The 22265-nt window shown below is 49.9% G+C and overlaps 1 protein-coding gene across 2 annotated transcripts in view; it reads left to right on the plus strand.

Annotated features, from left to right (window-relative positions):
* LOC140426663 (alpha-actinin-2-like) overlaps positions 1 to 22265 on the plus strand; it is a 165317-nt gene that overhangs the window by 110420 nt on the left and 32632 nt on the right. For both annotated transcript variants that reach the window (XM_072511754.1, XM_072511752.1), the window contains exons 13-16: positions 14051 to 14159; positions 18994 to 19134; positions 20581 to 20763; positions 22125 to 22259. In XM_072511754.1, coding sequence (XP_072367855.1) covers positions 14051 to 14159; positions 18994 to 19134; positions 20581 to 20763; positions 22125 to 22259 — 568 coding nt within the window. The remainder of the gene's footprint in view (positions 1 to 14050; positions 14160 to 18993; positions 19135 to 20580; positions 20764 to 22124; positions 22260 to 22265) is intronic.

Genomic DNA, 22265 nt, shown 5'->3' on the forward strand with positions numbered 1-22265 from the left:
GGACCTCCGCATCAAGCCGGATCACCTGCAGCTGCATCCTCAAGCAGACAATGCCAAAAAAGACTTTGAACATTGGCTAGTCTGTTTTGAAGCATACATCGGGTCTGCGCCAGACCCAATCCCAGAAGCACAGAAGCTCCAGATTCTGTACATGTGGCTGAGCTCCAACGTTTTTCCCCTCGTCCAGGATGCGCCGTCCTACGCAGAAGCCATAGCGCTACTGAAGGAAAATTACACTCAGCGGACCAACAAAATCTACGCCAGGCATCTCCTATCCACGCAGCACCAACTTCCCGGTGAGTCTGTGGAAGATTTCTGGCATGCCCTGCTCGTCCTGGTGAGAGACTGTGACTGCCAGGCCGTTTCGGCCACTGAACACTCGAACCTACTGATGAGAGACGCGTTCGTTACGGGCATAGGGTCTGACTACATCTGCCAACGCCTCTTAGAAGGGGTCACGCTTGACATCGCGGCGACCAAAAAACTAGCGCTCTCGGTTACGGTCGCATCACGCAACGTTCAGGCCTAATGCCCCCGACTGCACGGCCCACCCCCCTTGTGCATCGTGGAGCCCGCCGACGGCCACCCCATCATGGACCCCATCAGCCACAGATTGACCAGTCTCGACCACACAACCTTGCGACCACTTCGACAAAGGTGAAGGTCGACGGGCACGAGATCTCCTGCCTTCTGGACTCCGGAAGCACTGAGAGCTTCATCCACCCCGCTGTGGTAAGGCACTGCTCCCTCACGATACACCCCGCTAACCAGAGAATCTCCCTGGCCTCCGGATCCCACTCCGTGGCGATCCGGGGGTACTGCATCGCCACCCTCACCGTCCAGGGCGTGGAGGTCAGTGGCTTCCACCTCTCCATTCTCCCCAACCTCTGCGCTGCCTTGCTACTCAGCCTGGACTTCCAGTGCAACCACCAGAGCCTAACCCTGAAATTTGGCGAGCCCTTACCACCCCTTGCCGTTTGCGGCCTCGCGACCCTATAGGTCGACCCGCCTTCCCTTTTTGCAAACCTAACTCCGGATTGCAAACCCGTCGCCACCAGGAGCAGACGGTACAGTGCCCAGAACTGAACCTTCATCAGGTCTGAGGTCCAGGGCTGCTGCGGGAAGGCATTATCGAGGCCAGCAACAGACCCTGGAGAGCCCAGGTGGTAGTGGTGAAAACCGGGGAGAAAAACAGGATGGTCGTTGACTACAGTCAGACCATCAACCGGTACACGCAGCTCGACACGTACCCCCTCCCACGCATATCTGATATGGTCAATCAGATTGCACAATACCGGGTCTTCTCGACAATGGACCTGAAATCTGCCTACCACCAGCTCCCCATCCGTAAGGCTGACCGCCCATACACTGCATTCGAAGCAGACGGCCGCCTTTACCACTTTCTTAGGGTTCCCTTCGGTGTCGCCAATGGGGTCTCGGTCTTCCAACGGGAGATGGACCGAATGGTTGACTGGTACGGATTGCGGGCCACTTTCCCGTACCTGGACAACGTCACCATCTGCTGTCACGACCAGCAGGATCACGACGCTAACCTTTCCAAATTTCTCCACACCGCCACTCTCCTCAACCTCATGTATAACTAGGACTGTGTTCATTACGAACCGATCAGCCATCCTCGGCTATGTGGTTCAGAATGGAGTTCTGGGGCCCGACCCCGATCGCATGCGCCCCATCATGGAACTCCCCCTCCCCCACTGCCCCAAGGTCCTCAAACGATGCCTGGAGTTCTTTTCGTATTACGCCCAGTGGGTCCCAAACTATGCAGACAAAGCCCGCCCACTCATTCAATCCGCCGTTTTCCCACTGACGGCCGAGGCTCACCAGGCCTTCGACCCTATCAAGGCCGATATCACTAAGGCCGCGATGCACGTGGTCGCCGAGACGCTCCCTGATGCACGATCAATTGCACAAAGACTAAAGTCGGGTACAACTGTGGCTTTATTGCAGTCAGATGCGAGGCCTCCTGCTGCAGCTGGCGAAATGGCAGGGCACTGGAGGTCATGCATATTTATACAGTTCTCCCTGGGCGGAGCCAGCCGGCAGAAGCTACCGGCGAACCTGTAGTGCAGGTCCTACCTTACATCTCCTATTACAATGGATCACCACACTCCCCTTCCAAGTCGAGAGCGATGCATCAGACGTCGCTCTGGCCGCCACCCTCAACCAGCCAGGAAGGCCCGTGGCATTCTTTTCCCGCACCCTCCATGCCTCTGAAATTCGGCACTCCTCCGTCGAAAAGGAGGCCCAAGCCATCGTTGAAGCTGTGCGGCATTGGAGGCATTACCTGGCCGGCAGGAGATTCACTCTCCTCCCAGACCAACGGTCGGTTGCCTTAATGTTTAATAACACACAGCGGGGCAAGATCAAAAACGTTAAAATCTTCAGGTGGAGGATCGAGCTCTCCACCTACAACTACGAGATTTTGTATCGCCCCGGTAAGCTCAACGAGCCCAACGATGCCCTATCCCGAGGCACATGTGCCAGCGCACAAATGGACCGACTCCGGACCCTGCACGACAACCTCTGTCACCCAGGAGTCACCGGTTTTACCACTTCATTAAGGCCCGTAATCTGCCCTATTCCATCGAGGAAGTCAGGGCTATCACCAGAGACTGCCAGGTCTGAGCGGAGTGTAAACTGCACTTCTAACGGCCAGACCGTGCGCGCCTGGTGAAGGCCTCCCGACCCTTTGAACGCCTCAGCGTGGACTTCAAAGGATCCCTTCCCTCCACCGACCGCAACACGTACTTCCTCAGTGTGGTAGATGAATATTCCCGATTTCCCCTTTGCCGCCCCATGCACCGACATGACGTCTGCCACCGTCATCCAAGCCCTCAATACCATCTTCGTTCTGTTCGGCTTCCCCGCCTACTTCCACAGCGACCGGGGATCCTCATTTATGAGCAATGAGCTGCGCCAGTTCCTGCTCAACAGGAGCATTGTCTCGAGCAGGACGACCTGGGGAAACGGGCAGGTGGAGCGGGAGAATGGGACAGTCTGGAGAGCCAGACCAGCTGGCCCTGCAGTACAGAAATCTCCCGGCCTCCCGCTGGCAGGAGGTCCTCCCCGACGCACTTCACTCCATTCGGTTGCTCCTGTGCACCGCGACTAACGAAACCACGCATGAATGTCTCTTTGCCTTCCCTAGGACGTCCACGTCCGGGGTTTCGCTCCCAACGTGGCTGGCAGCTCTGGGACCTGTTCTCCTCCGTAGACACGTGCGACTTCACAAGACGGACCCGTTGGTTGAGGGTACAGCTACTCCATGCCAACCCGCAGTATGTTTACGTAGTGTACCCTGACGGCCGCCAACACACAGTCTCCCTCCGGGACCTGGCACCAGCTGGGTCCCCACAGCACCCCCCCCCCCTTCCCCCGGCGCCACCCTCCCCTCCCCCAGCGCACCCCACCACAGCCCCCGCTTCAGGACAATCCGTGCTCCCTTTGCTCCCACCCGGGGATGAAGAGGATTTCGACAAGCTCCCGGAGTCACCGAAGACCAAGCCGACGCCTGAGTCGCCACCAGCACTGCAACGCTCTCAACGACAGATCAAGACACCGGACCGCCTAAGTTTGTAATGTTCTCTGTGATTTTTAAAAGCAACTTGTCTGTATATAGTTCTCCACCACCCCCACTAGACTCATTTTTAACAGGGGGTGAATGTGGTAGTCACCACTGATATATATATATATATATATGGGTTTTACGGTAAGGCCCCTGTACTACAGGTACGGGGGTAGATCCCTGCCTGCTGGCTCCGCCCAGTAGGTGGGGTATAATTATGTGTGCTCTCCGTACAGCAGCCATTTCATCAGTTGCTGTAGGAGGCCACACATCTGAGTGATAAAGCCTCGATTACATTCTACTCTCGTCTCGTGATTGGTGGTGCATCACTCACCGAAAGGGGCTGAGGGTGACTGCTGTTTATCTTATACCGCCCTCTGCAGGTTCCCCTCCAAATCACACACCATCCTGACTTGGAACTAGATCACTGTTCCTTCACTGACACCGGATCAAAATCCTGGAACTCCCTTCCAAACACCACGGCAGGTCTACCTACACCTGATGAACTGCAGTATTTCAAGAAAATGGCTCACAGCCACCTTCTCCAGGGCAGTTAGGGATGGGCAACAGATGCTGGTCTTGCCAGCGATGACGCACACCCCATGAAAGAAGTTTTTTAAAAACCTTTTGGCCACGTGATTCCTATTTGAGGTATTCAAGCAGGCAAACTAATAACGAGGGATTTAAAGATTGAAGTTGTTGCAAAGCCTGTGGATCTAATGCTTGATGTTCCTTTGGATGATGAAGTCTAGAATGCTTCAATTTGTCAGTGTAACGGACCCTTTGGCATTATGTTTGATACAAGAGTAACCTTGTGTTGAGAAAAAAATAAAAAGCTAGTGATATGTACCACAAAAAACAAAGAGCACCAAGTGTGGCATTAAAGATTAAACTTAACAGCCCAAAGAAAATTATAAAATGCTTCAAAGTATAAAATTTAGCAAAACGAGCAGGCAATGACGACACAAAGTTTTAATTTTGTTGATAAGATATTGATAGCTATTACTGCCGAGCTATTACTTCCACACTATCAGTGACATGACTTTCCCGAGTTATTGTTATTCTACGCCTTTTCGAGGGAGGACAAAATAACGAAAGTAACTGTTCTCTCAGAGGCAAATCTCCAAGCATGCTGGTGCTCCTCAAGCAGAGGCATGTCTACTGGATGGTGTACAGATGTATTCTCAAGGATAATAATATAATAATCGCTTATTGTCACAAGTAGGCTTCAATGAAGTTACTGTGAAAAGCCCCTAGTCGCCACATTCCGGCGCCTGTTCGGGGAGGCCGGTATGGGAATTGAACCCGCGCTGCTGGCTTTGTTCTGCATTACAAGCCAGCTGTTTAGCCCACTGTGCTGAACCAGCCTGGGGCGGGAGCCAGAAGACTCATATGATGCCCAAAGCTCCTCATCAAGGATGCTTGCTAGCATGACATAAAGGGCCTAAAAGTAGATTTTCACACGTGGGAGACAGTAGCCAACAGCAAAGGGAAGTGGCTACATTACCTGCGGATCACTGTGCACCAATGTGACAATCTGTGGTCCAGTAGCTTGACAACCAGTATCATTGCTGAAAGCAGCACCCGAACAACATCTAATAACCACTTCATAAGCAGCACATGGGGGAGGTAACGAACCTAGTGGCGTGGTGTAATGACAACAATCTCTCCCTCAAAGTCAGCAAAACTGAAAGAGCTGGTCATTGACTTCATAAGCGAAGTATTGTACACACCCCTGACTACATCAATGGTGCCGAGGTGGGGATGGTTGACAGCTTCAAATTCTTAGGTGTGCACGTCACCAACAATCTGTCCTGGTCCACTCATGTTGACACTACAACCAAGAAAACACAGCAGTGCCTAAAGTTCCTCAGGAAACTAAGTGTAACAAAAAGGGTTTCCTTTACTCCACAACAGGCTGGTATTGGGTGTCACAGATAACTGTGGGTGTCTCTCTCCTGCAGGTGTGAAAAACCACGACCCGGAACTGTCGCACTGGGACAGCTTCACAAGAGAGAGGGGGCAAGTCTCACTGTTTATACCTAACCAGTGAGGTTGTCCTTATGCCACACCAGTTACCCTGACTGCCACCTACGCGTGTGTGAGTCTCTCTGCTGTGATGGTGAAATGTCACCCGGAAGCGCCCCACTAGCGCAACTTCACAAGAGAGAGAGAAAAAGGGACCACTGTTTATTCCTGACCAGTAGCCTCTCTTGAGTGAGCGTGTTTGAAGCGCTCAGATTCCCTTTTCCGGTCCTTGACTACGGGATTATGTCCTGGCAATTATTGTGACTTGACCAGAGCGGACAGTGAAAGGAAGGTGAGAACCACAAGAATAGTAGTTTTAAAATAATTGATTTATTCAAGAGAAATTAAGTCTTCTGCAACTCAGATTAACCCACACACACAAACGCCGATTATGAAATACTATGTGTAAAACAAGAGACTAAACGGCACTTCGAAAATTCTTACAGTTTACACAGATTTACTTCAGCGACGCAAACACAGATACATTCACTCACCCACCCCAAACCTCAACAAGCTATACTAATTGGGAGTTTTCTGTGAGCTGGAGGAATATACTCATCGCTCCAGGGACAGGATAGTTTAAAAAAAAAACGTTAATACGGATTTCTTTAGATCTTCTTCCAAACCAGCTGGTCCTTGCGGCTGTTGCTCCTTCAGTTCTCGTGGTCTCTTTTCAGCCAGGTGAAGCGTGTGTCAGGCAAGAGAGTAGAGTTTCTTTCAGGAGAGTAGAGTTCTTGCAGGGTACAAGAGTTCCTCAGACTTGCCTTTTTTAAGGGCAAAAACCCTGAATGGGTCAAAAACTGACCCTCCCACCGGTGAGTTCCAGGACAAAGGAAGCCTTTCTGATTCTTGACAGAATGGAAGAGATCAGGTTCCCCAATCACAAGGTGTCATAATGTAATTTGATTTTAATCAGTGCCCTTACAAAAAGCTTGCAAAGTCTCTGGTTTCTGCTGGTCTCTTGACAATGGTCGCTTTAGACAACTTTAATCGTTATCTCATTAAGGTATGGTGCTTCCGTCTGGCCAGGACAAAAGCATTTCAACTGCCCTTGGTCTCTTGACAATGGTCGCTGGAGATAACTTTAATTGTTATCCCATTGAGGTATTTTGAGTCTTTCTGGCCGGGGCCGCAAGTGATTTGCATTTCAACTGCCCCGTGTCTCTGAATGAGATTGGGCTGTTTCATGACTCCATGGCCTCTTTGGGTGTGGGCCGAGATTTCTGGCATGGGTGCGGTTGCTGTATGTGGCGCCAAGAGCGAGGGTGAGGACGAATGATATGAGCTCACAAAGCTTTGGCTTACGCAGGGGTACGAGGCTGGGGTGCCCGTTGTCGCCGCTGCTGTTTGCGCTGGCCATAGAGCCATTGGCGATGGTTCTCAGGGGGTCGGCAGAGTGACAGGGGATAATGAGGGGACAGAGGGAGCATCGGTGTCGCTCTATGCCAATGACCTCTTGCTGTATGTTTCGGATCCGTTGGAGAGTATGGGAAGGATTATGAGCCTGTTGGGGAGGTTTGGAGGGTTCTCGGGATACAAGCTGAATGTAGGGAAAAGCGAGGTATTCCTGGTGAATGAGCTGGCAGAGTGGGCTAATTTAGGGGGGATGCCATTTACGGTAGCAAGGGATAGGTTTAGGTACTTGGGATTCAGATTGCGAGGGAATGGACGGGGCTCCATAAGTGGAACTTAACGAAGCTGGTGGAGGAGGCCAGGGAGGATCTTGAGAGATGGGATACACTGCACTTAACGTTGGCAGGGCGGGTCCAAGTGGTGAAAATGAATATTCTGCCCAGGTTCTTGTTTATCTTTCAGACTCTCCCGATCTTTATGCCAAAGGCCTTTTGTCGGAAAGTGCACACTATCATCTCTGACTTTGTATGGGCGGGGAAGGTGCTGAGGGTGGGAAGGACCCTGCTACGGAGGCAGAGGCAGCAGGGAGGGGTAGGCGTTGCCAAACATGCTTCATTATTATTCGGTGGCGAATGTGGACAAGATGCGGCGGTGGTGGGAAGGAGAAGGGGTCGAGTGGGTTAGGATGGAGGAGGAATCTTGTAAGGGGATGGATAGTGTGCACAGGAGGTGGAGGGAAGTGGGGCTGGTCAAGGTGAGGGATTTGTATTTGGAGGAAGGGTTCGGCAGTCTGGAGGAGCTAAGGGAGAGGGTAGAGCTGCCGAGGGGTAGTGAGTTCAGATATCTACAGGTTAGGGACTTTGCACGAAAGGTCTGGAAGGTGTTCCCTAGATTGCCGGGATACACCCTGCTGGAACGACTGCCGCTTCCGGATGTGGAAGGGGAGGGAAGAATTGGGGATATATACAAGTGGCTGGTGGAGCAGGGAGGCGAGTGGGTGGTGAAGATCAAGGAGAAATGGGAAGCGGAGTTGAGAATGGAGATCAATGAGATAGTAGCAGCTATGGACGCGGAAAAGGCCTTTGACCGAGTAGAGTGGGAGTACCTCTGGGAGGTGCTGCGTAGGTTTGGGTTCGGGGGAAGGTTTATCAGTTGGGTTAAGCTCCTTTACAGAAATCCGGTGGCGAGTGTAGTGACGAACCGGCGGAGGTCGGAGTACTTTCGGCTGTACCGAGGAACGAGGCAGGGGTGCCCCCTGTTCCCCCTGTTGTTTGCATTGGCGATCAAACCCTTGGCCATGTCATTGAGGGAGTCTAATAAATGGAGGGGGGTTGTCCGAGGGGGAGAAGAGCATCGGGTGTCGCTATATGCAGATGACCTGTTGTTGTACGTGGCGGATCCAATGGAGGGGATGGTGGAGGTCATGCAGACTTTAAGGGAGTTTGGGGAGTTTTTGGGCTATAAGCTCAATGTAGGAAAGAGTGAGCTCTTTGTATTACAGGCAGGGGACCAAGAAAGAGGGATAGGCGAGCTACCGCTGAGGAGGGCGGCGGGGAGTTTTCGGTATCTGGGGATCCAGATAGCCAGGAGTTGGGGGGCCCTACATAAACTGAATCTGACGAGGGTGGTGGAGCAAATGGAGGAGGACTTCAAAAGATGGGACATGTTACCGCTCTCGCTGGCGGGTAGAGTGGAGTCGGTCAAAATGGTGGTCCTTCCGACGTTTCTGTTTGTGTTTCAGTGCCTTCCCATCGTGATCACCAAGGGCTTTTTTAAGAGAGTAGGTAGGAGTATTATGGGGTTTGTGTGGGCGAATAAGACCCCGAGGGTAAGGAGAGGGTTCCTGGAACGCAGTAGGGACCGAGGAGGGTTGGCGCTGCCAAACCTAGGGAGCTACTACTGGGCAGCAAATGTGGCGATGGAAAAAAAAAAGAAAAAGAAGAAAAAAAAAGGGAATGGAGATCAATTGGGGAGTATGGAGTGAGGCACTGTGAAGGGTAAACGGGGACCTCCTCTTGTGCAAGGATGAGCCTGATACAGTTTAAGTTGGTGCACAGGGTGCCTATGACTTGGGCCAGAATGAGTGGGTTCTTTCAGGGGGCAGCAGATGAGTGTGAGAGGTGTGGGCGGGGGCCAGCGAATCATGCGCACATGTTTTGGGGTTGTGAAAAATTGGGAAGATTCTGGGCGGGAACGTTTGCGGTCTTAGCCAGGATAGTGGAGGAGGGAGTGGACCCGGACCCTTTGGTGGTGATATTTGAGGTTTCAGAGAAGCCGGAAAAAGGAGAAGGATCTGTACAAACTGTATAGTTGATTGTTGGGAAGAATGTTTCCCGGGGTGTTTATTTGCTGTAACCTACTTTGATGCAAGTTGGAATAAAATGCTTTTATATTTAAAAAAAAAAGAAACTTATTAGCCATGATTGAATGGCAGAGCAGACTCGATGAACCGAATGGCCTAATTCTGCTCCTTTACCTTATGGTCTCCTATGGATTGGTCTCTTCAGCCTTCAGTAAAAGTGCACCGTGTGAAATCATTCCATCACCAAGGGATTTTCTGCACACACCAATCATCTCAAGCAGATGGAACGATACCAACGATAGTACTCCATGACAGAATAACATGAAAACAAAAATTTCTTGTAAATTCTATTACCAATGGTAGCATGTACAGTGTAATACCTCTGAATTGGAAGCAAAATATTGGAAATCTGAAATAAAAACAGAGGTTTGAGGAAGAGTTGTACGGACCCGTGGCTGGCACAGTGGCAGGCACTGCTACCTCACAGCGCCAGGAATCGGGTTCAATTGCAGCCTTGGGTGATTGTCTGTGTGGAGTTTGTACATTCTCCCGGTGTCTGCGTGGGTTTCCTCTGGGTGTTGCAGTTTCCTCCCACAGTCCAAAGATGTGCAGAATAGGTGGGGCTACGGGCAAGGAGAGTGGGCCGAGGTAGGGTACTCTTTCAGAGGGTCGCTGTAGACGCAATGGGCCGACTGGCCTCCTTCTGCATTGTAGGGACTCTACGGTTCTATGGAAATGTTAACTATTTTCTCTCTCCAGACCTGCAGAGTTTTTCCAGCATTTTCTATTTTTATCTCCAAACTGGATCTTGATTAAGAAAAAAGGATTGAAAAACTTCCTTCATTATTCCCACTTGAAATTTCCTAAACCAGTTCAGGTGTATTAAAATTAATATTCTCTTTGCCTCTGAGACTCGAGCACTATGGAATAAGAAACACGTACACTTCGCAGCCAGTTAATCAGCATGGGGTACTGGAAGAAGCAGCTGCCAGTTTAGCTCAATTGGCTAGACTGCTGGTTTGTGATGTAGAGCAGGTTCAATTCTCGTACCGGCTGAGATTCTTCATGAAGGCCTTGTCTTGTCAACCTTGCCCCTCGCCTGAGATATGATGATCCTCAGGATAAATCACCACCAGTCAGCTCTCCCACTCCAAGGGGAAAGTAGCTTATGGTCATTTGGGACTATGGTGACTTTACCTTTTATTGGAAGAAGCGGCACTACTCCACTCCCAAACAAGGAGCACAAGCAATAATTTGCCTCAGAGACAGTACCTCAGATTGGTGTGTACTTGGGAAAAGCCTGTTACAACAGAGTGACAAAAGCCTGTTACATCAGTGTGACAAAAATAAATCGAGCACGGGACATTTTACACCCCACTGTAAATCTGCTTTACGGTGGAGCTTACTTTTCTAAGCAACTCTCTATCACAAGCTCCTGGTGGAACCTTTTGTTCCTCTGTTACATTTAGAAGGCGTCATTGCTTGGACTGCTTGATCAGAATCTGTTTTATTTCTCCACCCTGGATAGCAAGTTGTATTTTTAAAAGCAACATGTGACCAGGCAGACCTTGACGAGTACCAGCATTTGCACTTAACACAAATGGTGGTGATTGAAAGAAAGAAAGACTTTCATTTAAATAGTGCTTTACACATCCACCAGGTGGTGAGGGTGTTAACAGGTGTCTGATCCGCCCGGCCCAGAAAGAGTTTGGAGACAGCCACAGTCACCTGCTGGGTGCAGAGGTGGGCTATGTGAAAGGCCCACCTCAGCTGTAAAAATAACAATGAATCCGAAAACAGCCCCCTGTCCCTCACCCCTTGGATCCCCTCCCCCATCCCCACTATCAAAATCCATAGCCCCACAAACCCCCTATCCAACTTAGTACCAATTCATGCCAACCCACACCCACTACCTTCTTCCCTAACACACTCTATGCCAACACACCCAGTATCCACCGTGGGTTAACCTCGGGACCCATGTTGAGATTAAGTAAAAAGGCCTAATTGTCAATTGCAAACTTTATTTTTATAAATAAATATTTATAAATAATTAATTAATGAAACCCCATTCATTAAATTTGAATTCCTTCAACTACATATTCCCTCGTCAAAACAAACATTTAATTCAAGTGCTCAATCTCTTGTTAAAACAAGAATTTGTGTTCAGAATCCCATGTCAAAGACTTTGGCCGGGATTTTGCATTGCCATCAATGACAGGAACTATCGCGGGCAGGAATGGAAAATTTGAAGAGGTAGCCAAAAGTCCTTTGACTTTTGGCAGAACCAGAAGCTCCCTAACTTTTATAGCCACTTGGAGAGTCAATCAAACTGTGAACTGTTGATTACCAGGGGCGAAATTCTCCGACCCCCCGCCGGGTCGGAGAATCGCCGGGGGCTGGCTTGAATCCCGCCCCCGCCGGTTGCCGAAGTCTCCGGCACCAGAGATTTGGCGGGGGCGGGAGCCACGCCGGTTGGCGGGCCCCCCCGCTCGATTCTCCGGCCCGAATGGGCCGAAGTCCCGCCGCTAAAATGCCTGTCCAGCCGGCGTAAATTAAACCAACTACCTTACCGGCGGGACAAGGCGGCGCGGGCGGGCTCCGGGGTCCTGGGGGGGGCGCCCCCACGGTGGCCTGGCCCGCGATCGGAGCCCACCGATCCGCGGGCGGGCCTGTGCCATGGGGGCACTCTTTCCCTTCCGCCTCCGCCACGGTCTCCACCATGGCGGAGGCAGAAGAGACTCCATCCACTGCGCATGCGTGGGAAGCTGTCAGCAGCCGCTGATGCTCCCGCGCATGCGCCGCCCGGAGATGTCATTTCCGCGCCAGCTGGCGGGGCACCAAAGGCCTTTTCCGCCAGTTGGCGGGGCGGAAATTCGTCCGGCGCCGTCCTAGCCCCTCAATGTTGGGGCTCGGCCCCCAAAGATGCGGAGCATTCCGCACCTTTGGGGCGGCGCGCTGCCCGTCTGATTTGCGCCGTCTTGGGCGCCAGTCGGCGGACATCGCACCGTTTCCGGAGAAATTCGCCCCATGTTCCCAGCTCCACTCACGGCCTCATCTGATCAATCAGCACCCCTCCAGGTTGAACACTACTGACCGGTAGCACCACTACTAACCATTTTGGCAAGGTCCTAAAGGATATAGCTACGAAACTGGGTCTATCGGAATCAACGAGAGAGAAAAACATATTTGACCTCACCCGCAGATGCATCTGTCCATGATCGCATTGGTAGGAGTGACCACTGCACAAACTTGGCGGTGACCAAGTCCCATCTTCACACCGAGGATACCCTTTATCGCGTGATGTGCATTACTACCATGCTAAATGTGATAGATTTTGAACAGATCTAGCAGCTCCAGACAGGGCATCCATTGTTTGCTGTGGGCCAGCAGCAGAATTGTGCTCCGCCACAATCTGTAATCTCACCACCTGGCATACCCCCACTCCTACCATTACCACCAAGCCAGGTGGTTGACAATTGAACTGGAGGAGATTACTCCACAAATGTCCCCATCCACAATGATGAGGGTACATCAGTACCCTCATACCTCATATATCAGTATATCAGTGCAAAGGATGAGGCTGAAGCATTTGCAACAGTCTTCATCCAGAAGTGCGGAGTGGATGACCGATCGCTGCCTCCCCCGGAGGTCTTCAGAATCTCATGTACCAGTCTTCAGCCAATTCAATCCACTCCACATGATATCAAGAAACGGCTGGAGGCACTGGATAATGCAAGGGATCTGGGTACTGACAATATTCTGACAATAGTACTGAAGACCTGTACTCCACCCCTAGCCGCATCCCTAGCCAAACTGTTCCAGTACAGCTACAATACTGGCGACCACCCGGCAAAGTAGAAAATTGTCCAGGTATGTCGTGTACACAAAAAGCAGGACAAATTCATCCCATCCAATTACCACCCCATCAGTCTACTCGCGGTCATCAGTAAAGTGATGGAAAGCATTGTCAGCAGTGCTATCAAGTGGCATCTACTCAGCAATTATGTGCTGACTCGCACTCCGTTTGGGTCTCACCAGATTCACCCAGATCCTGACCTCATTATAGCCTTGCTTCAAACATAGCCTTGGACAAAAGAGATGAACTCCAGAGGTGAGGTGAAAGTGATTGCCCTTGACACCAAGGCAGCATTTGACAAATATGGCATCAAAGAGCAAAACTGGAGGTCAATCGTCATTCGCAGGACATCACTGCAGGAGTTCCTCAGGGCAGTGTCCTAGGCCCAACCCGCTGCTTCATCAATGACCTTCCTTCCATCATAAGGTCAGAAGTGGAGATGTTCACTGATGATTACACAATTCTCAGCACCATTCGCCGCTCCTCAGACACTTAAGCAGTCCGTGTCAAAATGCAGCAAGATCCATAAAATATCCATGTTTGTGTTGACAAGTAATATTTATGCCCCACAAGTGCCAGGCAATGTCTATCTCCAACAAGAGAGAATCTAACCACCACCCCTTGACATTCAATGCCATTGCTGAGAGTCCAAGATAATTTATTTCAGTCTTTGTTGATTTTGAGATCTCGCAGAGTATATTTGAAATTGTCGCAGGACCAAGGAAATTATAGAAGCTTATAGTTTGTGACCATAAAGTAGTAAATGGGAATGGATATTAAATATAAATTTACTGCAACAAATATTTAGCCATTACAGTACAGCCTTGAATATGACAGTAGATTGAGAGTTATTTGCTTTGTTACAAGTTCATTAAGCCCCAAAATGAAGAGTAACATTTCAGTGATTTTGTTGACTTTTTTTCAGTGAGTTGGATTATCACAATGCTGTTGAAATAAATGCAAGATGCCAGAAAATCTGTGATCAGTGGGACAATTTTGGAACTCTCACACAGAAACGGAGGGAGGCTTTAGAGGTGAGATATATTTGAACGATTACTAAGTGAGTAAAGGATAGTTCTGAATAGCCTGTCTAATCTTACAATGTTAGCCCTGTCCTAACATATACTTGATGCATATTTGATAGAGATGATTTTATACCTGTAAACAACTTGCACAACTTCTACATCACAAAATTAATTTACTGAATTTGTGCGGCTGATATTAATGGTTAAGGATTACCAGGCTGGAGACATATGTGCTGTTCTAGAACCTTCATGTTCAGCAAGGCACAATTTAATCCAGAATTCATGTAAATTCTAAACACTGCCATTGTTGTTTTGTGCCAAGGTGCACAGACGCAGTTTATAGTCACAGCCCTTTAATGCTGTGAAGATATTGGGTGAGATGCAAATAGGAGGGTCATGCAAAATGATTGGTATCATACCCCCAGTGTGCTGAAATCAATCTATCAAAATATGGGATACGATGTGCCTCAGGAGGCAGATGCGATACTAGCTATTTTGCATCCCCAAATTAATTACCATAGTCTTAATCATTCCACGATATGGCTCACTATTAGCAGGAAAAAAAACCATGTGACCTGTGAGTGACATTACACATTATTTCTGGGGTTTTAAGTAAAATATTAATGATGTGAAAATTTCCGAGTGAACTATTTGATTAGATTGATTTTTGTAAGAAAGTCACTGTAATTGTGTCTCACTGTACCAATGCCAGTTATTGTTCTGAATGTGAAATATTGGGCGGGATTCTCTGGCCTCCGACGCCGAAATCGCCTCCAGCGGTTGTTCGGAAAATCCCCGTTTGCAACGAAATCGGGGGCGACACCGCTTTCGCGATGCGCCACCCCCTCCGTATCGATGGCCTCAGGACGTTACCTGAGGCCCACCCCCTGATGCTCCGCCCCCGACCGGCCGAGTTCCCGACAGCGTAGGTCTCATGCCATTTTTGTTCGGGAACTCGACGCGGCGGCTGCGGACTCAGTCCAGCGCCACCACAGTTGGGGAAGAGCCGATACATGGACAGGGGGGACTTTGGCAGGGGCTGGGGGCACAGGTGGGGGCTGGTCCAGGGGTGGCGAGCCTGGCCAAAGGGAGGGCACCATTTGGCAGGCTGGGTCCACGCGCGGCCAGCACCGTGTTGCACGACACGGCCACTACAGGCCACCGCCGTGCGCATGCGCAGCCATGGACACAGCAATTCTCTGGCCGTATCGGCAGCTGGAGCCAGGTGCTCTGTTGCCTGCCTGCTAGCCCCCAGCTAAACGGAGGATCGCTGGCCGTTTTACGCCGATTTTTCAGTCGTAAAATGCCACTGTTCCCACGCCGGCATCAGGATATAGCCTGAAAATGAGAGAATCCAGCCCATTTTATTTCCCTTTTTCTCCCTTCCTCTTCACCATCCTCCAATCCTAAATGTGTTAACTCCACCCCCCCCCCCCCCCCCCCCCCCCCCCGAGGCTTGACCGGCCAGGTCCGCCCTGCGTTTGGCCCTAGCCCGCCCCTTCTCCTACTCTCCCTGGTGCCCCCTGACCTACGCTAGCTATGCTGACCCCTGCCCTTAACGCCTGACTGTCTCCCGCCCAAGTGTTCGGGCCCTCCCCCCACACACCAAGGACCCATTAACCTGATTGTATCTCCCCGTGCCCTTTCTAGTCCCTTAACCAGCCCCTAGCCCATCCCCCCCATCAGAGGCCCCGATCTCCCGCCAAAAGATACCAAATGCAGGGCCCCCCTTGCAGGGCCCTCCCCCCCCCCCCCCCCCCCCCACCCCCCTCGTTGCAATCTCCCAAAATCACCCTAAGCAGTGCGCCCTCCAGCCCCCGCTCTCTGTCCAGGCTGAAAACAATCTTCGATAAAACATTACAGTACAGGATAATTTAACAGACCGCTGCCACACAAAAGCTCTTGTGAGCCCAGAGTCCTTTAGTTCAAGTCCAGCTTCTTTTAATAAAAGTCCAGTCCTAGTCAGAGCCAGTTAGGTTAACAGACCACCACCACTGTAGAGCACTGAAAAAACTAAGTGCCAGTTAATTCAAGTCCAGCTTCTCTTTAATGAAGGCCCAAACCTGTTCTGGTATCTCGAAGTAGTGACGGAGTTCCTCAAACGTGACCCACAGCTTCGCAGGATACAGCATTCCAAACCTCACCTGCTTTTTGTAGAGGGCTGCCTTTACCTTGACGAATCCTGTACGCCTCTTGGCCAGCTCCGTTCCCAAGTCCTGGTAGATGCGCACCTCGCAGTTCTCCCATCTGCTGCTCCTCTCCGCCTTGGCCCATCACAGCACACGATCCCTGTCAGCAAGCCGATGAAAGCGAACCACCAAGGCCCTAGGTCGGTCGCCCGTCCTGGGCTTCCTTGTGGGGGCTCTATGCGCCCCATCCAACTCCAGGGGTTGAGGGAAGGCCTCCGGCCCCATCAGCGTCCCGAGCATACCCATCACGTATGCACCCGCATCCGATCCCTCACAGCCCTCGGGGAGGCCCACGATCCTCAGGTTCTGCCTCCTGGCTCTGTTCCCCAGCTCTTCAAGCTGCTCCTGCATCCTCCTCTGGCGGGAGTTCAGCTCCTCCACCTCATGCTCCAGCTCCGTTACCATGTCTGCCTGGCTGGAGAGCTTCACGTCGACCTCCCTTAGCGCCTTCTCTTGGACCACCTGCGCCTCGACCATTCGGTCGATCACCGCCCTCATCGGGTCCAACGTGTCCCTCTTCAGTTCGGTGAAGCAGTTCCTAAAAAACTCCCATCTGTTGCTCCCTTGGCCTCCGCTGGTCCCTGCCGTCCGCCATGCTTCGCCTCCCGGTCTGGGGTCCCCGCTGCTCCCGCTTCGATCCTTGCCGCTCCACTCGACCACTTCTGGTCCAACTGTCCATACCCCGGGGAGGGAAACCCTCTTCCCTTCATCTCCTCCACCGATTCAGGTCGTCAGGTCCCAAAGAAATCCTGTGAAACAGGTCCGTTTGCCCATCACGGGCGGTAGCGATCCGACCTGCGACCTGCTTCCTTGAGGGCGCCACCGGAAGACGACACTGAACATTTTCTGCTGCCATGCCCAAATACTCGCGATTCTGAAAGATCCCCATTTATGAGTACCACAAGTTTATTGAAAAGTGTTGGCATTCCAGGGTGGTTGTTCATCTGCAATTATAGCAGGGAGCATAAATCCTTACATTTCCTTCCGCACTTCCTAACTGTGGGCCACTGAGACCAATTGAATTGCATTCCAACGAGGACCCAGCTGAAATCAGGCAACTGGGCACAAACTGGAGAAGGATCTGGGATCCTCCTGGACCAACCACTCACTGGATAATTATGCTACTCTATCAGAGAGGTTTGGTGTGTTCTTTTAACCTCCTTGCTCCAGTGTAAAGAGAAACTTTGGTGGAATTTGTGAACGTTGCCTTGGCTCCGCAACACAGTGAGTTTCACCAAGTTGCAGTCCAATTTCTTATCTGACACTAGGTTCATTTTTTGCATTGTGCAAGCTCAGACGAATTCATGTTTCCTGTTTATATTGTAAGTAAGAAGCAATGTCACTTTTGCAAAAAAAGAAATGATTTTGAGGGGCTTTTATAATCCCAATGGAAGGGTGTATTTTAAGTGTGATCCTGGTGTTAACCATTGCGAGGTTGGTACTCGTGTCTGTGCAGTTACCTAGGTTCACCACACAGTGGCTCTGTTACAGAAATAAAGCCAGACCTATAGCTTTATTTATGTGATTCTCCAAATATGTTAGCCATTTGTAAAATGTAGCCTCATGATCTGCAGAATAAAGAATGTGCAAACATTACGGTAGAATAGATTTGGTTTTTAATGCAACTTACTAGGTTAATTTCCTGATTGCAATGACTTGATTTACACATTGGCATGAATAGCCACAACAGAGAAGCAAGAAGGAAATGGCCTTGGGATAGCTCTTCAAATTTGAGGAGCCATCTTTCTCCCCGTGTCTGCGTGGGTTTCCTCCGGGTGCTCCGGTTTCCTCCCACAGTCCAAAGATGTGCAGGTTAGGTGGATTGGACATGCTAAATTGCCCTTTGGGGTGAGATTACAGGGTGAGGGATTGGGCCTAGGTAAGGTGGTCTTTCAAAGGGTCGGTGAAGACTCGATGGGCTGAATGGCCTCTTTCTATACGGTAGGGATTCTGATTCTATGATTCTATCTTACAAGCCTCAGGTCAGTAATTCATAAATCTCCGGTTCCCAATGTTGAACAAGTTTTTGGTTTACGGAGAGCAAGACAGAGAGCACCACCCTTCATTTTATATGATGTCGTTGGGCCATTCCAAAATAAAGAAAAAATACATTTCAAAAGCAGATTAAAATAGGCTCTGTGTACAGCAGTGAGAAGTAAAGAACAATGCAATTAGTTATCATGGTTTGGAATGCCCCCATAGGAAGTGAGCATTCTGTGCCATAATGCGTTTTTTCTTTGAAAAGAGTACATTATCATCCCAGTGAAAATGCACACATGACCATTCCCATTTTCTCTCATATTTGTTGCATCCTTGCAGGCCACACACCTGTTAGCTAAGTGAGCAGATCCCTATTAATGCTAATCTCAGCCTCCTCTATTAGGTTGTGTGCAACTTGATGGGTATAGTCTGTATTTGATTGCCTTCACTCCCTCTTTTCTCCCTTCCTGCGCCCTACCAGCATTACGACCTGAAAATTTGTTGTGCAAATGGTAAGTTGCTCCATAGAACTCCTGCACAGTGACACCAAATGTTGTCGGCCCGTGGTTTGTTATAAAATGTACACTTCCACAACTAATGATTCCTAAACTTCACAACCCTTTCACAACATTGAAATAAGTATTCCCTGTCTTTCCAATTGATTAAACTTTCAGAGGGCTGAGAAATTACAGGAAACCATCGATCAGCTCTTCTTGGAGTTTGCTAAAAGGACTACCCCTTTTAACAACTGGATGGAAGGGGCAATGGAGGATCTGCAAGACATGTTTATTGTTCACAGTATTGAAGAAATTCAGGTACAGGACGTTTGCTTCAAAAAAATAATAATATTGGTTTTGATCAAGTGTGATAATTCATTCTAATTGCATGACTTTATGTTGTCATAAAGACTGACATTTTGCCAGCCGTTTGGTGACAGGTTGGGATGTGGAAAGGCTGGCAAAATGGCAGGCTACCTGTTGGAACCCAATTGAGACACTTGGGAGGCCAACTTCCCGCCTCCATGACCATTTTGCAGATGTCATGGGGCCCGCCATCGCATAAGGAGACCATCAGTGAAACTTGGCGAGCTCTGGGGAGGACGTAGTCCTCTATGGCCCACAGAAGAGCCCTCGAGCAACAATGGCTGCGTGGCCACTCCATTCCTGTGGGAACAGTGCAACAATGACCACTCCTCAGCCGCCCCCACCAATCGACAGGCCTTCCTTGGCCCCAGCATCCCCCAGCCCCTCTTACTGTTACTGTGCTGGACATGCATCCAACAAAGGAAGAAGCTAGAGTCAATCTGTCTTCAACATAGGTTAATTCGCATAACCCAGTATAAGCTAGAGTCAATCTGTCTTCAACATGGGTTAATTCACATAACCCAGTATAGCATAAATGTAGACTACTTTTCCCTTCCACAGTTTTTTTCCCCTTCAGGTGGAAACTGGATCTTAGTAAAAATGTAAAGTTTAAAAATGCAGGTTCATATTGTTACCAAATTAAAACCAACAGTTTTGCATTGTACCCTGTGCAATTGAACTTCTAAAATAACCCACAGGGTTTTTGAATCCATTCCATCGTCTTTTAAAGTAGATTAGGCAGCATGGTGGCACAGTGTTTAGCACTGCTGCCTTACAGCTCCAGGGTCCCAGGTTCAATTCCGGCCTCGGGTGACTGTCTGTATGAAGTTTGCACTTTCTCCCCATGTCTGCGTGGGTTTCCTCTGGGTACTCCGGTTTCACCCCATTGTCCAAATAAGTGCAGGTTAGGTGGATTGGCTATGCTAAAGTGCCCCTTTGGGCTGGTATAGACTCGATGGGATGAATGGTCTCCTTCTGCTCTGTGAATTCTATGATTTAATATTAAACTTACATGATCTTCTGAGGTGGCTTGCTTTCTGAATAGACAAGTTGTTTGCTTTCAAAACAGACCAAGATATTTAGCATCCGTGTTCCAATGAAATTATTTCGGTGATTTACAATTTTATTCTGACAATTACAAGGATGGGTAATGACCGACTATTATTCACAGTGTGGCAGTCTAGAATATTTGTACATGTACTTTTGCTTTTATCAATGACAAACCCTTTGCCTTTATAAAGGGAAATCTACTATTGAAAAAACCCAAGAAGTAAATAAAGATCATTTTATTGTAATTGCAGGTTAGCGCAAACGATATTTTGTTATAATTTTAAAAACCTCAACATAAATGAAGTGTAATGCTTTTTTTTTTTTGGCCCCCTCTCTCTTGATTTTTAGAGTTTGATAGCAGCCCATGAGCAGTTCAAATCTACCCTGCCAGAAGCGGACAGTGAGAGGCAGGCCATCCTGGGAATCGTTAATGAAGTCCAGAAGATTACTCAGACCTATAGCATCTCGTCCACTGAATCAAATCCTTATACCATGATATCATGCAAAGAGATCAGTGCTAAATGGGACAAGGTATCGCCAGGCAGACCAAGCGCACAATGGATTAATCCTGTTGTTAAATATGAACAGAAAGTGCAGGAAGTACATGATATTTTCATCAAAAACTGAACAGAGAAGAGAGATATTAATACTTTGGTTGACAAAACACACTGCTGCATGTTTTTCTTCTGATGAAGGGTCAAGACCAACATTCCGATTTATTTTTTCTTCCAGGGTGCTGACAGATTATGACGTATTTTTAGCACCTTCTGGTTTTATTTTTCTCTGAGTGTCGGCGTCTGTAAGGCTGTGGTTTTTACTTGCCCTTAGTACAGCGAATATGGTTCACCTACAAAATTTCACACTGCTCACTTATAATAATAATAATCGCTAATGTCACAAGTAGGCTTCAATGAAGTTACTGTGAAAAACCCCTAGTCGCCACATCCGGGCGCCTGTTCGGGGAGGCCGGTACGGGAATTGTTCTCTCCGCATAATCTCTTACTTTGACAGAACACTCAGATTTATGGAGAGCTGTTACTTTGTCAACACCATTGCATTATTTGGTTGTTGATTATACAACATTCTCTGTATTCAACATTTAATTAATTTAGATTTAATACTGAAATTGTACATCATATGGATTCCCAGCCCCGCTCCGGGCCGGAGAATCGGCGAAACCGCGTCCCGACGCTGGCGCGCGATTCTCCGAGGTGTGGAGAATCTGCGCCGGGGCGTTTGGCACGGCACCGGTCGCGGGCCGCTGTACGAGGCCGGGCCGCCGGTTCTCCGACCTGGATGGGCCAAGCGGAAAAAGCAGAGTCCCGCTGGCGCCGTCCACACCTGGTCGCTGCCGGCGGGAGCTCTGCGCGAAGGGTCGGGGGGGGGGCGGCCTGTGGAGGGGAGGGGGAGGAGGCTCCGTCCCCGGGGGGGGGGGGCTCCGATGGGGTCTGGCCCGCGATCGGGGCCCACCGAACGGCGGGCAGGCCTCTCTCTTTCTCCCCCCCCCCCCCCCCCCCTGCCCCGGGCCTACTTTGCTGCGCGTCCGGCCCCAGAACCCCCGCGCCACCGCGCATGCGCAGGTTGGTGCGTCGTGACTGCGCATGCGCGAGTTGGCGCCGCCCCCAGTGCACGCCAGGAAGTGAGGCTGGAGTGGCATGAACCGCTCCAGCGCCGTGCTGGCCCCCTTGGGGGCCAGAATCGCTAGTGCCAGCACCTGTTTCACGCCATCGTGAAATGCGACGGTGTTCACGACGGCGCGGACACTCAGTCCCGTGTCCGCTTTTGTCAAAATTGTATTCGAGAAAGCAAACATGTGGTGAAGGCAATTTTAGTGAATAGATTAATTGGCTCAATGTGTTTTTGCATTAAAATCATATTGTTTTTAATGGCAGATGAAGCAATTGATTCCTCAGAGAAACGCGGCCCTGCAAGAGGAGCTTGTAAGGCAACAATCTAATGAACGGCTACGTCGCCAGTTTGCCAGTCAGGCAAATATCATTGGACCTTGGATCCAGCGTAAGATGGAGGTAAAA

This window comes from Scyliorhinus torazame, chromosome 1 (assembly GCF_047496885.1).
Source record: "Scyliorhinus torazame isolate Kashiwa2021f chromosome 1, sScyTor2.1, whole genome shotgun sequence".
Taxonomy (NCBI): domain Eukaryota; kingdom Metazoa; phylum Chordata; class Chondrichthyes; order Carcharhiniformes; family Scyliorhinidae; genus Scyliorhinus; species Scyliorhinus torazame.